The 16,845-nt window shown below is 44.6% G+C and overlaps 1 protein-coding gene across 1 annotated transcript; it reads left to right on the top strand.

Moving 5' to 3' along the window:
* The first annotated feature begins 8,300 nt into the window (after positions 1 to 8,300).
* Positions 8,301 to 14,556, top strand: Kcne2 (potassium voltage-gated channel subfamily E regulatory subunit 2). The gene is made up of 2 exons (XM_028756426.1): positions 8,301 to 8,455; positions 13,002 to 14,556. Exon 2 carries the CDS (start codon positions 13,014 to 13,016, stop codon positions 13,383 to 13,385), a length of 372 nt encoding a protein of 123 aa, XP_028612259.1. The 5' UTR covers positions 8,301 to 8,455; positions 13,002 to 13,013; the 3' UTR covers positions 13,386 to 14,556.
* The last annotated feature ends 2,289 nt before the right edge of the window (positions 14,557 to 16,845 follow it).

A 16,845-nucleotide genomic window follows, 5' to 3' on the forward strand; every position in this document is an offset into this window, starting at 1 on the left:
TTTCCTTAGGGATGTAGGGAGCTAGGGCCATGATTTGTGCCATGCTGTGGTCTGAATCTGACATGCATCCCACAAGGGTTCATATGTAAAAGGCTTGGTCCTCAGCCTGGTTGTATAGAGGTAGTGGAGCCTCTAAGAAATGGGGCCCAGTTGGAGGCCATTGCTGGTCCCTTTTCATGTCGCTCTGGATTTCAGTGTGATCATAACCACTATGAGATCCCTCCTTAGAGCTGAGCTGTTTCTGGCACCGCGCTCTTGAACTTTGAACCGCATAAACCTATTTGTTCTTTAAAGTTAACCAGCCTTAGGAATTTCAATATAGTGATAGAAAAATCACTAACACAGGGACCCCCAATTGGAACACAGGATCTCTGCTCCTACCCTTGTCTTCCCTGTGTCTGGGGCAAGGCTTGTGCAGATGAAACACATCTCTAACTTCAAAGTCACAGGTGACCCTGGTATGAGGAAAAGATCTAGGGATGGGTGATCACCATGCCCAGAGAAAGGTGAGGCCTTTCAGATGAGGACAACTGGAGATTTCTTGAAGAGGGAAAGCATTTAATCTGAGTCTTGAGAGACATGCCTTAGGAAGGTCGTCCATTCACTGGGCTGAGCAACAAGGGCTGTGAAGGAAGCAGGGAGCTTGGACCAGGTCTGGAGGGGATGTCTGACTGGAGACACATCTGCTGACTCTAGACCATCCAAACCTCCCTACTGACCAGGCCGTGGGTGGCTGATGAGAACCATGTGTTGGACTGGGTCTTCTCCAGGTGGAACCATGAGGAGGAGCCTTGTACTGAACACAGGCTGGCTCGAGTCTTTGATAGGTCCTGCTGAGGGAAGACTGAGCTGAGACGTTCAGGTCATGTCTCTTTGTGACTGACAATGAAAGAATGCTGGGGTGCCTCTTCCTTCAGCTCCTCACACATCTTAAACAATGCCTGTCCTGTGAGAGACCTCAACCAGAAGACTGACACCAAAAAGACCATCCTACCTGCCCAGGAACCCCAGAGACTCTGTCCCCTCTGACTTTAGCTTGCAGCAAATGTCTCCTCATGGGGGACCTGACCTCCAGTAGCCACCTTAGTCACACGGCATTGGGGTCTATTTTTGTTACATAAACAGAGTCGTCTGCATCTGGATTCCAGGGCTGGCTGCAGGAATTTGTAAACAGTGCGGTGTCCCTGTTTCACAGAGAATTGCCAGCACAGGCTCCCTCCCTTTCCCACCGCCCGGTGTCCAGTTTTCCCTTTTATAGCGAGTCTGGCTGGGAGAGAGAGAGACAGAACTTATTTGGGAATGGAGTACAATCCCTCAACAAATTCTTTTTCTCCACCCCAGCCACCACAACTTCATCTTCTTCAAGTCTGAGGGTCTGGTGCAAACACGAGACTATTCCTGCATGAAGGCTTCTTGTAAACAGACTCAGAAATCCAGAGGAAAACAAATTAGCGGCAGTTTTGATTCCCAGAAGGGTAGCAAGAAAGTTTGGAGGTTGAGGCAGCTTCCAAAAACCTTTGGACACTGATCTCCCTGTCTGAGCCAAGACTGGGGGACATTATGACATCTCATGGTGGCCTCTTTTCTGCTCTCTCTAAGGAGCTTTCCTAACCTTCAAGGCTGCAAGCCCTTGTATAATGACATTGGTGGCGTCAAGGAGAAGCGGCCACTCTTAATGGCCATGAAGAAGTATCTCTTCAGATTAGACGCTCTGTGAGCCTTGGAAGAACAAGATACAGTATGTGGGTGTCAAAACACTGTGGTGGAAAGTGCCCATATTAAGAGTCAACTAGATGGGTTTTGGGATGCAAAGGGAGGCAAGTTTTACTTATACCTTTGCTGAAAGGGAGGGAGAGAGGAAGGAAAAGAGAGAGGGAGGGAAGGAGGGAAGAAGGGAGGGAGGGTCAGCAGACCTGAGGTTAAGATCCATTTCAACTTGAGACCTGCCACAGAGACTGAAGCTGAATCTTAACCCTTTAACCTTCAATCAACACAGGTTTTTCTTCTCAGACTTAAAGCTAAGAGCTTTAAGCTAAGAGGGATGACAAACCATCCTACTGGGACCAAGGGACTCATCAGGACCCCATATGCAAAAGTTCCCAGGGAAACATAGCATGTATTGATCACAACATCTGAAATCCAAAGACTACAGACAAAAGTTCCTATATAGAAAACTTCCAAATCAGGAAAAAGAGTCATGAGACATTGCCTGCCAGGAACCCACAAACCACTGTTTTCTGCTCCCACATTATGGCCCTGGAAAAGGAAGGGATGGATGTTCTCTGTCCTCACAGAAGGAAACGGGGAAGTTAGTAAGCCGTGAGGAGTTGTGCACTGACACTCAGAACAAAATCGCAGCAGCCCTTCAAAGGCAACCAAATCTGTCCTTAAATAAAGCTACCGTATGACATAACTTCATCTGCACAGGGAACCGAATGGCTGTTAGGTCACTCAAAATGAGTGTGGTTTTGGGACACTTTCTGCATCTCAGGAGCATCTGAATTAGTGTAAAACAGCTGGAGAAGATTCTGTGTTGTTAGCTTTCTTTACTGTTGTGATGTGTGCCCCTTTCAGAAAGATTTCAGACGGCATCGGTGATCCTCAGTGAAGCAGGGACATCTGCTATTTTGATAAGGAGCTCGATGTACCAGAAATGCTGGAACTGAACCCAAAACTCGGACACAGTACAATCAGTAAGAAGGTTCTTGGCATGTCTGTGACTAAAGTCGCTTCTCTGGCACCCCCTGGTGGCAGACACTCAAATTTCAGGTACAAACCCCAGAAAGGGATTCTAGCTGCACATCTAAACTCAGAAATGAAGGAAAGCTGCAGCACAGGAATGGCATGTCACAGATTTTGTGCTCAGGAGCCATTTGAAGGAATGACCTAGACCAGATTTCCCCCCAAGATGTTGGGTCAGGAATTCCCAGGGATTCTGGTTTTCAAGGCTATTCTCATCTGGCAGGTGGCACTCTCTGACCCGAACTGCAGAGACAAGATGGACCAGAGCCCTCTAAAGTGCCTGGCACTCTATAGGCACTCAGAGACTGGAGGAGCTGAGAACTGGCAAGAACTGTTGACAGGACAGACAGACAGACTTGGATGAACCTGAGACAGAATTTATAGGCTGTAAATTCTGATTGAATTTGAACCTTGGATGATTAGCAATTCCCCGTGAGCAGATGATACAGTGGATTGAACGGTCAGAGCCTAATGAAGATCTGAACATGTGGCTGCAGCCTGGCTCCTGTAAGGTCAAATCTCCTGGGAAAGACTTTTTCTGAGGCTTTGAAAGGAGCTTAGGTCCAGTCTGACCTTTGACAAGACCGCAGAGACAGTGCAGCTCTGCCTGCCTTTGGGCAGGGAGGAAAAAAATAAAACAGTAAAAATATCAGAAAACTGAGGTGCAGGGGAGATGATGGCCAGGCCCCTTCTTGGCATCCTGGTTGCTTCCTCTACAGCCTCCGGCTGGACTGGATCATCTCTGAGGGTTCTAATCTCCTAGACTCCTAGCAGCTCATAGCTAAGGACAACCAAAGCTCTGCTGGGAAAATTTGGAGCAACTGGAATTTGTGTTCACAACTAATCACAGAGTTAGATGGTACAGCGACACTGGAGATCCCCCCAATCTTCAGTCTCATAACTCTGAACATGCACCTATCATCATTGTGGTGTAGTTGCTACATTCAGGTCAGAGAAATGAAAATCTATGTGCACACTCACGGGTGAATCACAGAGACTATAATTGCGGGGACACACCTCTACTCCACAATACTAGTTTAAAACAAGGAGAAAGGTCCTGTTGCTATGTGCAACACCTTGCATGGATCAAAAGGACATTAGACTGCGTGGGAAAAGCTGACCTCCCAAGTGACCTACTATGTGCTCTGCATCCCATAACACCCTCAGAATGACAGATTTATAGAGAGGTTTCAGTCTGGTAGCTGCCTGGGCTAATGGGAGACAGGGCTCGGCTAGGAGGGAGTGAAGAGAATTGCATGATGTAGCTTTCAATGGGTGGGGGCGGTTCTGCACTCTTGTGGATGGTAGTGGCACCTTGAAGCTGTCCATCAAATGCATGCATGCACCAGTGCACACACACACAGTGAGACCCGACTGTGGCCGGTGTTTTGCAGTCACTGTCTTTCAAAATCAGCAGCCTACTTCTTATATTCTGCATAGTTATGATGATATAATCACCAGGAGAAGCTGAGTGGATGGTTCATGAGACTTAACTTTTTTTATGAGTCTAAAATTATCTCAGAAAGTTTTTATAAAAGTATAAAGAAATTAAAGATTCCCCTCTTAGGGACTAGAGAGATGGCCCAGCAGGTTAAGAGCACTGGCTGCTCTTGCAGAGGACACAGGTTCTATTCCCAGTACCTAGCCGAGGGTGCTCGAAACTACTGTAACTCCAGCTCCAGAGGATCAGATGCCCTCTTCTGGTCTCAGTAGGCAACAGGACTCATATGTACACACACACACACACACACACACACACACACACATTTTAAAATATTTTAATTATTGTTTTTATTACATATACTTAAGTTATACAAGATGACATTTTGATAAACCTATGCACAGTGAATTTGTGATTATAGTTAATTTATCATCTCGACTCTTTTGGCAATGAGTACTCTAAAGTCCTGCTGTGGGCTGTTAGCAATTAGATGAGACAGTATGGAGTGAGCACGGTCCACTCAGAGGGTATGACAAGGCTTTTGTCTTTGTTTTTTAATATTCTACATAGAGATAGAAACCTCTAACTTCAACTGCTGTCTTCCATGTGGCACACACTTGACAGTATTATGGAGACACAGTGTGGCCATTTTGAATACCACAGCCTCTGAGTTTAGAGTTCCTTCCTCCAGACCTCACAGAGGATAATCTATTACAAACAGCCTGATTAGCCAGGCTAGAGAGACAATAACGTTAAATATGACAGCTTGGAACTTTCTAGATGTGGACCACAGGCTCCTGCAGCCACTCGCTTTCTGGATGATCGGTGGAAGACCTGATGTTTCCCACAAGACACTTGTCAGAGGCAATGTCTTAAAAGCCGGTCCAGATTCAGGGGTGCCTGGGAAGTTGTAACGTGTTTTTAATATTTAAACATTTTCCTTCTTATATTCATGTTTCTGTGCATGTAGGGAGAGGGAGATTATTTTGGTTTGTTTTGGTTTGGGGTTTTTTTTTTTGTCTTGGGTTTTTTTTTTTTAAGGAAATTTCCTAATGAGAAGTGTGTGTGTGTGTGTGTGTGTGTGTGTGTGTGTGTGTGTGTGTGTGGTCCTTGAGTCACAAGTCATCCTAGACCTTGCCTTGAAAACAATTTTGTTTAAAAAATGTCACCATACTGGTTTTTGTGTGTGCAAATAAAGTGAGAGGGCAAATAATAAGAAAAGGTAATGTTAGTCCCAGAATCAAGTATTTCAAATATGTCCTTGGGATCTGTGGAGCAGCATGATGAACACAGATAGTAACAGGGTCCTGTACATTTCAGTATTCTAAGAGGGTGAATCTCAAACACCCTCATGCTAAAAACACGTTAAGTATTAGAAGTGATAGGTTAATTTGACTGGCTTACTAATTTCATGCTTTATGAAAGTCATGTTATTTGGTAGTGCATACATTTGCACAATAATATATGACTACGTAAGTTTTAAAGGTAGGACCAATGTAGGATTAATATGAATTGCCAGGATGCAGTGGCTAATCTGAGGATATCCCAGTGCAGCTTTCTGCATTCCCTGTTGTCTGTCTTTGGCTGTCACATCTCTGAGGGGACTTGTTTGTCTGCTGGTTTATATCCATGGAGGTACCCTAAGAACAGCCCAGGTAACACAACAGGCAGACTTGATTAGAATTAAAACCGCCCACGGTTCTCTGTTGGGAAAGTTTTGTTTTGAATTTTTTGTAATGGTCCAGGTTTTAAGAACACGTGCCAGGAAATTCATAGACTGAGTTTGACTTCCAGAGAAAATGCTGTGATTCTGCATCTCACCTCTGTTGGAGGCCACTGAGTCTGTGTAGGACCTGTCACAGGGATAGAAGCCGTGGCCTGCCTGGACACACCACACGACTTTTGCTCTCTAGTCTTTGTTACGGGGGCTGTCTGTACACCCCACGTCTGTGTCCATTCTTCAGTACTTCATGTCAGATCTTAGTCTCAATCTGTCTTGTGGATTGTGTAGTGGGGTGTGGGTAAGAGGGATCCTGAAACAAACTGCTTGAGAGCAGTAGCTCACATGGTTCCAGAACATTCTCTTCTGGATGGTGACTTTTTGCTGACTTTTTTGCTTCTTTCTTACCGTGGTGGTAAAAGTTAATGTGTCTACAGAACTTGCTGTCTGTCTTAGTTAGGCTTTTACTGCTATGAACAGACACCATGACCAAGGCAACTCTTATAAGGACATTTAATTGGGGCTGGCTTACAGGTTCAGAGGTTCAGTCCATTATCATCAAGGCAGGAGAATGGCAGCATCCAGACAAGCATGGTGCAAGAGAAGCTGAGAGTTCTAGCATCTGAAGACTGCTAGGAGAAGACTGACTTCCAGGCAGCTAAGATGAGGGTCTTAAAGCCCACACTCACAGTGACACACCTACTCCAACAAGGCCACACCTCCAAATAGCACCACTCCCTGGACCAAACATATTCAAACCATGACACTATCTTACTGGGTGTGAGGTTGTGTGCCAAGTGCAGTGTCTTCGTTGTCTCATTTAATGACAACAGATCTAGAGACTCTTGCCACCATCATCTTACAGCTAAAGAAGACAAAGGTCAAGGTGCCGAGTAACTTCCTTACGTAGGTTGTCAGCATCCAAGGCCTCTCGACCTCCATGACAGACCTCTTTCCAGAACTGACTTCCATTACCAGACTTGACTCCTCACTGTGACAATGGGACAGGCCTTCAAAGCTGATTTAGAAGAAAGACGTCTGTTACTTTTTCCGCCAACAGGTGGCGCAACCACCCAGTGAACCCTCATTTGATCATCTGGCTTCCATTGCTGTGGAGATGCCCACAGCTCTACCATGAAACTGGTTGTCTTTTGGTGGTTGGCTTTTGCCTTGTCTTATGCAGGGAACAAATGGTATCCTGGGAAATTGGTGCAGAATTACAGAGATACACCTAGTAGATATGTAACATTACCTTCCTCTAACACCCAGTAGGCTTCTAACCATGTCCTCTGAAGGACCAGCAAAAATCCACATGTAAAAACGAAGTTAACCTTTTTATTTTATTTTACCTAACCACAGCATGAGCCTCATAGTCAAGAGCAGCTACATAACTTAAGTGGTTTTGGTTGGCCCTTCTCAAATTAGTTTCAAATCTAGGCACACAAATGGTCTAGGTCGGTTCATTTCCCTGTGGCTGGATCCCTCAGCTGTCACATGTTGTGGTGATGGTAATATGAAGTTAATACAATAAACCCCTAGAGAAGCACCTGGCACACGACGATGCTAATATATGAAAGGTCTCAGGAAGTCCCTGTGCTCTGAGGACGCCCTGCCCGGGTCAGCTTTGATTGTCAACTAGACACAACCTAGAATTATCTGGGGAAAGAGCTCAATGAAGGAATTGCCTAGATCAGATTGGCCTGAGCATGTGTCTGTGAGGGACTGTCTTTGCTGTTAACTGGGGCAGGAGGGCATCCTGGGTCCCTGTTGTGCAGTGCTCCAAGCATAGCTTCCATCCTAATCAGAATAGACATTGACCACCTCTGACCCTCAACAAGATGGCTGCTGACACCTACAGACCTTCCCTTCGAGGTGTCAGGGAGGCTCACTGGACTTCATCTGAGATTCTATTCACCTACTCTGTTCTGCACCCTCCCCTCCCATCGGTATGCAACCCAGATCTCAGGAGGTGCTGATCTCAGGAGTGTGGACCATTGGCTGAAGGGGGCTCTATGCATGGAGCCGTGGGGAAATCTCCATCCATGTGTGGGTCAGACTCTTTAATTGTGCAGCCATGGGGGGATACCCACATTTCTGCAAGGAATCTCTCATCCATGGTTCTGTAAGTGACTCTAATAAACTCACTGATTCACCAAGATGGATTTGGATGGAATCATTACTTTTGTCTGCCACTGGTACACTGGTGTCCACCTGCATATCCCCAGGAAAAGTTCGAGAAACTGTCACACAGAGGGAACTTAGCCATCACCCACAGCCAGGCTTTACACAGGCAACTCCGTGCCCCACCCTGTCAAGGCATCAAGGTTAATTCCCAGCTGCCAGCCAGTATTTAACTTTCCACATAAGATTAAACATTTGGATTCGTAAAAGCCCAGGATTGCAGACTCCAGGCGGCAAGGGCTTACTGGTCTCAAGCTGCACGTGCCCAGCCTGCTGAGATTTACATACAGTCCTGAGAGCTAACATCAGTCAGTAAGAGCGGCAGAGCCTGGCTTTCTGAAGGCCTCTTGCATTGCTCACATACTACATAGGTAAGTTTTATTATATATCTTTTTAAAAGGAATTGCATAACATCTTTTTCCTTTTTCAGAAATATATATATATATATATTTTTTTTTTTTTTCTGGGCCTGTGGTCTTGTTCACTCCTACCTGCCTTCTCTCTACCCACCCCGCTCCTTCCTAAGCTTTTCTGGTTCCTTCCTTCAGTAAATGTCTTCAGATGAAAATGTTGAAAGTATTTTTTTTAATGAAGGATTCATGCTAAGTGTAGGTAATCATATCTTTTTTTTCCACCGTTGACATAAAAATTCAAGACTTTGCTGTCATAGACTCAGATAAGGACAGTGACCCATCATATTTTGAGCAAAGAAAGCCTCAGTCACTGGGGTCAAATGCATGTGACTTTCCTCGAACTGTCCCGAGTGTCCTTGTCAGGTCACATCGTATATTTGTGGTAGGGACAGTGGGAACGAGGGGATCAACGGTGTCCAGGAGACAGGGCACAGCCAACAAAAGTAAGCGAGCGTGGTCTCCATCTTTTGTCATTTATGCATTTGAGCCAACCAGCCACAAGAGGTGGAAAAATGGGCTACTGGGATGTGTTACCTCTGATCAGACAGACTGAGTCCTGGGCCCTGGCCTGGGTCACTTGCTCCTAGGCACAGTGGCCAATTTGAGAGCCCTGATCTTAGTTAGACAAATGGAGCTAAGCACTCTAGGCTGTCATCGAACCGCCCACCAAAGAGCAAGCTGGCCTCATATTCCCCTGAGACCCATCCTGTTCTGAGACTCAGCAAGACCCACTGAGTGGAAATACAGTTCCCACAGGTGGAATGGCATGATGCTGACCTACATAGATGGTGATTTTATACAGTTCAGTGGATGTACACTGGGTTCTCTGGGTATTCCGAAAGCACAGTGCCTTGTGTGAGATTCATGGAGGGAAAGAAAGAGTGCCAAGCATGGCTGTCTGTGAGGTCACTGCATATCCTAGGGGTCAAAATCTTAACCAACCCCTTTATCGTTTTTAAAGGTAACTTGTTATTTATCCTTTACACTTTGCAGATTTTTTAATTTGTGTATGTGTGAGTTTATGTGTGCGTGTGCGTGTGCTTGTGTGTGTGTGTGTGTGTGTGTGTGTGTGTGCTTGTGTGGTGCGACTGCCAGCCCAGACAGACCGCAGTGCGTATGGGCAGGTCAGAGGGCAGCCTCGGGGTCAGTCCTCATCTTCCACTCCCAAGTTTGCTGCTGTGTTCAGGCAAATTAGCACAGTAACTTCCCAGGACCCTCTTGTGCATATGTCCCATCTCTGCACAGGAGCACAGGGATTACGTATGCATGCAGGTGCCACTCATCACGACCCAGGCCCTCAGGCTTGGCAGTTAGCATTTGGCCCACTGAACCTTCATCTCCTCTGCCCTTACTTTACTACTGGAAATTGGTGTGCCAAGTGTGCCGTTTTCCTGCATTTTTAGCTTTGGTTAGTCCTCCCTTATAGCTCCTTCTCTGTCTCCCTGACTGCCTTTCATCCTAATATTTCTCTTTTCCTCTCAGTGTGTTCTCTTTAGCATTTGAATATGTTTTAACATAGTCTCTATCAATAAATGTGCTTGCACACAGTGCCTTGAATTCTTCTGTGGCCATGAAACATTAGACTTCCCAGCCAAGCCACATCCCATGCCTCAGTATGCAAACAGTAAGCCCTTCAGACTCGACTTCCTCAGCCTGGGTCGAGGGCAGCACTCAGGCATTTATTTAATCCCTGTGGGCCCTTTCAAGCCTATAATTAAATCTGAACAAAATGTCCTCGTGATCTGCTTAGCAGTGAAGAGCTGAGCAAACAATGAGTAGCGCAGGCCACTCAGCCCTCGGGGCTGCCAACTATGTCCACACCAGGAAGCAGGCCCGAGTGGCTGCAGTGGAGTGCCTTGCTGAAGTCTCTCTCCTCAGGATACCTGTGGATGGCAGAGAGCTTGCATGTCCCCTGAAAGTGAACTTAGAGCTTCCTATACGCATACATAAACTTCATGGAGAAAAATAACTTTGGCTACACTCCTTCAGAGCAAATGTCATTATTTAAACGACAGTGCACACCTCTGCCACATCACTTGGAAAGGGTGCTTGGAGTGTACTTGGGATCAATCTCATCTGTTTGCTAACTTTCTCTTTAGCCTACCAGGCTTTGATTGGCAAGAAGGAAAGAGAGATCTTAGAGACCTTTGAAGAACAGAAGTTAAAATGTCAGAGGGACGGGAGCTATGGCTCAGTGGAGGCAGAGTTGCACTTACAGAGGACCAGAGTTCAGTTCTCAGAGCACACATGGTGGCTCACAAGTATCTATAACTCCACTTCCAAGGGCTATAATACCTTATAATACCTACTTCGGGCCTCTTGAGGCACCTGTCGTGCATATGATATAGATATATATATATATATACATACATGCAGAAAAAACACCCACATGCATTAAATTTAAATATGTCTTTTAAAAACATATATATATATATATATGAACAAGATTCTCAATGAAAGCAATGGAAGGATGTTTTATGAGAGAATTAATTTCTGGGAATTCATGGGCAGTCTTCTCCAGATGAGGCTTTGAGGTGGGAGAGGGTGTAATAGTCTAGGAGGTAGGGCAAGACTGAAATGTTCTCAGACAAGAAATGGCTGGGAGGAAAAGAAGTAATCATAACTAGCCGGATGCACATAGCCATATGCCTCATCTTATAATGCACATAAGCCGTATCCCTCATTGTAATGCATGTAAGCCATATCTCTCATACTATAATACACATAAGCCATATCTCTCATCTTATAATGCACATAAGCCGTATCCCTCATTGTAATGCATGTAAGCCATATCTCTCATACTATAATGCACATAAGCCATATCTCTCATCTTTTAATGCACATAAGCTGTATCTCTCATTGTAATGCATGTAAGCCATATCTCTCATACTATAATGCACATAAGCCATATCTCTCATCTTTTAATGCACATAAGCTGTATCTCTCATTGTAATGCATGTAAGCCATATCTCTCATACTATAATGAGCCATACATAAGATATACTTACTATACATAAGCCATATCTCTCACCTTATAATGCACATAAGCCGTATCTCTCATCTTTTAATGTACATAAGCCCTATCCCTCATTATAATGCACGTAAGCCATATCTCTCATACTATAAGGGTCAAGTGCAGGAGTGGGTCAGGTGGGAACTCAGGCCAGGTAAATCTTGTTAAGGAATTAGGAGGTTATTTTAAGAGCAACAGGAAGGTCCTGCATCCTGTGATGTAAGGTAATGGTATAGCCCTACTTTCCATCTTACAGAGAAGGTGTCCTTGTGCAGGGAGAGAAGGGCACCTGCAGCCTAAAGAGACATTTCCAGGAGGACCACACAGTGTTTCAGAGCAATAGCAGTGGCTGCACAGAGGCCGTGAAGATGAATATGAGAGACGGATTTAACTGTGAAGAAAACTCGGTTTATTTTTTGGTGTTACTATCTAAAATACCCTTTTCTGAGGGGCGTGTGTGTGTGTGTGTGTGTGCACGCGCACATGTGTGTATCGTTTGTCTACCAGCAACAGCTAACCTTTTGACATTGTGACAAATGACATCAACAAAGTTCACACACCAGAACTGTGTGATCAAGTAGTTACAAAGAAAAATGTCTCATAAATTGCAACAGATGTACACACATACATACCACACACACATCACATACACTCACACTCACTACACACATACCACATACACCATACACCCCACACACCCATACATACCATACTACACATACACATCACACACACACCACATACATACACACTTACACCACACGCACATCACACACAGTCATACACAGACACACACACACACAAACAGCACCTCATAATTTCTTAGTGTTTTAAGGAGCTTTATGCTTTGAGGCTGCATATATAACTATCTTGGGCCATATGTCGGGCACACCTGGTAAGCTTAGGACATAGGACATATTTTTAAAAGTCTATCTTTGCAAACTTTTGCCTTATTGCTGCACATAAACCCCTGCAGTTTGTAAAAGCAAAGTTCCACTGCTTCTTTGAACAGCAAGCATGCTGCATGCATGTCATGAACACATGTACACACATGAATGCATTTGCTATCGACTGAGAGATCACCCATGTTTTTCAGCACAAACAAATGCAAGATGATTGATAAGAATTCAAGATTCAAGAAAAATGCCAAGAAAAGCAAAAATACATGGTTATAAAAGCGTCTGTATATATGTACACTTTTTGGTCTACTTCTTTCTAGTCTTTCTCCATTTTAATTTATGCGTATATAGTGTATAAATGCCTTTATACAGCATTATGTCTTCTATTACATTTATTGTAACAGTGCATTCAAAAATGAATAAAAATGACTGTGTTTGATTTAAAGACTACCCAATTTTGAATTCAATTTATCAGTAGCCTGGCTTAGAAACTGCGTTCTTTCCACTTGCTCTCACCTCCCTACCTCCCTGGAGGTAGCCAAACAGAGAAAGAGCCTTAACCTTGCTAATCTCTATTCTCATTTAGTTACAGCAAGGGGGAAGCATGGCCACATTAGCCAATTTGACCCAGACACTGGAGGATGTCTTCAAAAAGATTTTTATTACTTATATGGACAACTGGAGGAGGAACACAACAGCTGAGGAGCAGGCACTCCAGGCCAGAGTGGATGCCGAGAACTTCTACTACGTCATCCTGTACCTCATGGTAATGATCGGCATGTTCTCGTTCATCGTGGTGGCCATCCTGGTGAGCACAGTGAAGTCAAAGCGGCGGGAACACTCTCAGGACCCGTACCACCAGTACATTGTGGAGGACTGGCAGGAGAAGTATAAAAGTCAAATCTTGCATCTGGAAGACTCCAAGGCCACCATCCATGAGAACATGGGGGCGACAGGGTTCACAGTGTCACCCTGATAAAGAACAAGGGTCTGTCTGGCTAGGATGGGGTGCTTCTGCTGCCTCAAGAGCCCCACTTGTCCTTGCTCAGAAGAAAGCTAGTTCCTCTGTGCAGCCTAGCTAGCCAGTTGACGCAGGTGATGTTTCTATCTCAGTGGTTTAGGTGAGCCTGTCGGGGTGATACTTTATGCTAAGGATCTCTTTTTCACTTGCTGTGCATTGTAAATGTCATTTAAATCTATTTCAATCATAAGAACAGAGGCAAACATGGAGCAGTGGGACTGGGCAAGGGCAGTGGGAATAGAAAGCAGATATTTACAAATCTTTCGACCTTCTTTCTCATGAAATATTAGTCTGGATGTAGCAAATTCAAGTTATGAATAAGTCAAACCTGTTCAGAAGCTGGAGTTTAAATCTCTCTCGGGCTTGGTGAACTGACTGGAGAGCATTCACTTACTGATTTACGGGCAGCGAGTCCAAGGTGATCAGTGGACAGAAGTGTGGGGTTATTCTGCATTCACAGCTTTCCTGGTATTTAACTGATTTAGACGTCTGGACAGAACAAACACTGAAAGGACAAATAATCCACACCAGAAGCAGAAAATATTCAAGAGCCCCCCTCCTACCCCCACCCTCAGTGCAACCAAACATATTTTTAACTTTTTACAGAAACTTAAACTTTAAAAGCTCTCTGACTTGAAAAAGTACAGCCTTTCTTCCTAAACATCATTCTCTTTACTTAATGTTAGATCCGATTTATAGCTTATTTTCAGACGTGTTTGACAAGGTGGAAGCTACAGAACACCCTCTAGATGTCTGATGCAAGCTAGACCATGGCTATTTAATCCTTTGCACCACAGTTGCGGGCTAGAGAGATGTTGGTCAAAGGCTACAGATTTTAATGGGGCTGGGGATGCACACCCATAACCCAACCCTCAGGAGACTTGGTGGGAGGGGCTAGCTGAGGTTCCAAGCCATTCTAAATCCATTGCACTGCAAGATCAATAATTCTGCCTTTTGTTCTTAAAAACTGATACCTGAGGATAGTAAGTATCCTTACCACAACACAGTAACTAGATGAGATGATATGTTAGTCAGTTCACAATGTGTATACACTTCAAAACATCATGTTACGTGTGTGATACAATGTAACCTGTCCTTAAAAAAATAAAATGAATATTTTGCACAACAGAATACATAGTGTCATCATGCCAGAGCTGAAGGGCACCTTGGAGGTCACCCTGTACCACTTCACCTACAGATGAGAAGACTGCAATCTATCCAGATTAGATCTTTTCTTCATTAAATCAACTTCATGGCATTTATCTACTTGGGTTACTGGCCTGGGACCTGGGAGTGAGAGGAGAGTGACATCTCGAGGTGTGGGAGCTTGTAGAGGGGTTGGGGATGGGTCATGGGGAGGTTGAGGAACTCACACATGGGGGACTGTGACACTGGAATGTGACAGGTCTGAACAGAGCTCAACGGGAAGTGGATGTGGCTGGAACAGAGACATGAGGATGAGGACAGAATAGCTGCAGGTAGGATGTCCAGGGCAAACGAGAGCCATGTTGGTCCCTAGCATCATGCTGTCCATTCCCCATGTCTTTAGTACACCATGGCCAGGGCACAGCCATTGTGAGTGGGCCTTCCAGCCTCAGAGGACAAAGACAAGAGTCAAAGGAGACCATTTCTGTTCCCATAAGATGGTGCCTGACTGGATGATTCCTAGGGGTTATTCTGAGTTATTCTGTGGTTCTGGAGGCTGGGAGCATGAGTACTAGCATCTGAGGTTCCTGGTGAAGATATCATATGACTTTAATATATGACAGAAAAAGGATGACCAGCTAACAGACACACCCTCATTATAACAGTGTGTTCCCTGGTAGTCAGTGCAGTCCACTGACTACCACTGATAAAGCTCCCTCCACAAAAGGCTGTGCATTTCTTTTTGGGATGGGGGGAAGCACCTCAAATGCCTCCCTCTCATCTCAAGTTTTAACATGAGTTTTGGTGGTCACAAACCATAAAGCCAACTACAATGTTTGTCTCTTTATAGAAGGGGATACAATGTACATAAAGCACGTGCTTCCTGCAACATGTTTGCATGTACGCTACCAGAGAAGGTAAATAGTGTTAGAGTAAGGCATTCCTAGTCCAAGAGAAGACGTGCTAGGAGTAGCTTCCTTCTGCAGACCAGAAGCCTAACATGCTGATGAACACCAACACGGCCAACCTAGATAGCCCAGACCCAGAGATCCTAGCCTGGGGCTGTATCCAGCCAGGTTTTCTACCCTAATAATGACTTTCTTTCTTTTTTTTTTTTTTTAATCAAGTCAAGGTTCCCTGAGCCTCCTTCCTGACTAGGCTCCAACTTTGGCCAGTATATATTGTATACTCTTGGTACAAATTATTTCATTGACCTTCATATCCCAAGAGACTTGGATAAATTAATATATTTTTTTCTAACAGCTCAAAATGGTTAGCCAGCCCCTTAAAGTACTTGCCCAAGAAAGATGAACCACGACCAGGGAGACTGACTGTACAATCCAGCCAAAGAAGGCAGGCAGGCTTCTCAGAACCCTCTCATAGCAGTGAGAAAGCTTGCAATTACAAATCCTTTCTCTTTCCCTTTGAGGAGTAATTCTTCTTCCATCTTAAAAAATAAATGTCTCTTAGAAATGCAGATACTGAGACCCTGCAAGAATAATTCTTCTAGCATCTAGAAATAGCTCTTTGAAATACAAACATGGAGACTCTGCTGGGCATGCCCCTTGCAGGTCTAAGGAGCTTTGTTTCTCCCTCAGAACACAACACAAAACACACACCCCCTTCCCTGTGTTTGTAAATTTTCACTTGGCTTATCTGTTACCCAGGAAAACATATTGGTGGTAAAGTCCAGGCTTTCATTAAGCATACTTTCTCATCATCACTGGAAAATATGGTTATAACATGGGCATCAATCAGTCGATTTTATTTAGGGAGAACAGGAGAGATGCTACATCTTTATGTAGTAGTTAATATGGTCAACTTCACAGGATCTAGACTCAGGTGACAGACAAGCTTCTGGAAATGCCCATGGGGAAATACATAGATTGGGTTAAATGAGGTGGGAACACATACTCTAAATGGGCATCACCATTCCCTAGGCTGGGATCCTGGATGGAACCTAAAGGAGACCAAGTGAGCACAAGCCTCCATCACTCTCTTCCCGGCTGGACTCAGCTAGCTTAGACAAGCCCTTGCTCCCCTAAGCTGCATCTGTCAAGCATTTTGTTATGTTAACAGCAGGTAGTAGCACGTTGGACCAGTGTCCAGTTGTTGATCCATTTACCCCAGCTTCCCCCTCCAGTGAGGCTTTTGAAATGAAAATGTCAAGTCAAACAGCTGATTTTTTTCTATCCATGTCCCCTTTCGAGTCTTTCTGCTTAGCCTGCTGGTTCCACACACCTGAGTAATACTTCAGTCTTAAAGTGCA

Source organism: Grammomys surdaster, unplaced genomic scaffold, assembly GCF_004785775.1.
Source record: "Grammomys surdaster isolate TR1022 unplaced genomic scaffold, NIH_TR_1.0 126118, whole genome shotgun sequence".
Taxonomy (NCBI): Eukaryota; Metazoa; Chordata; class Mammalia; order Rodentia; family Muridae; genus Grammomys; species Grammomys surdaster.

Coding starts and splice junctions, on each gene's coding strand:
- Kcne2 (XM_028756426.1), top strand. CDS start 13,014: ATGGCCACATTAGCCAATTTGACCCAGACACTGGAGGATGTCTTCAAA.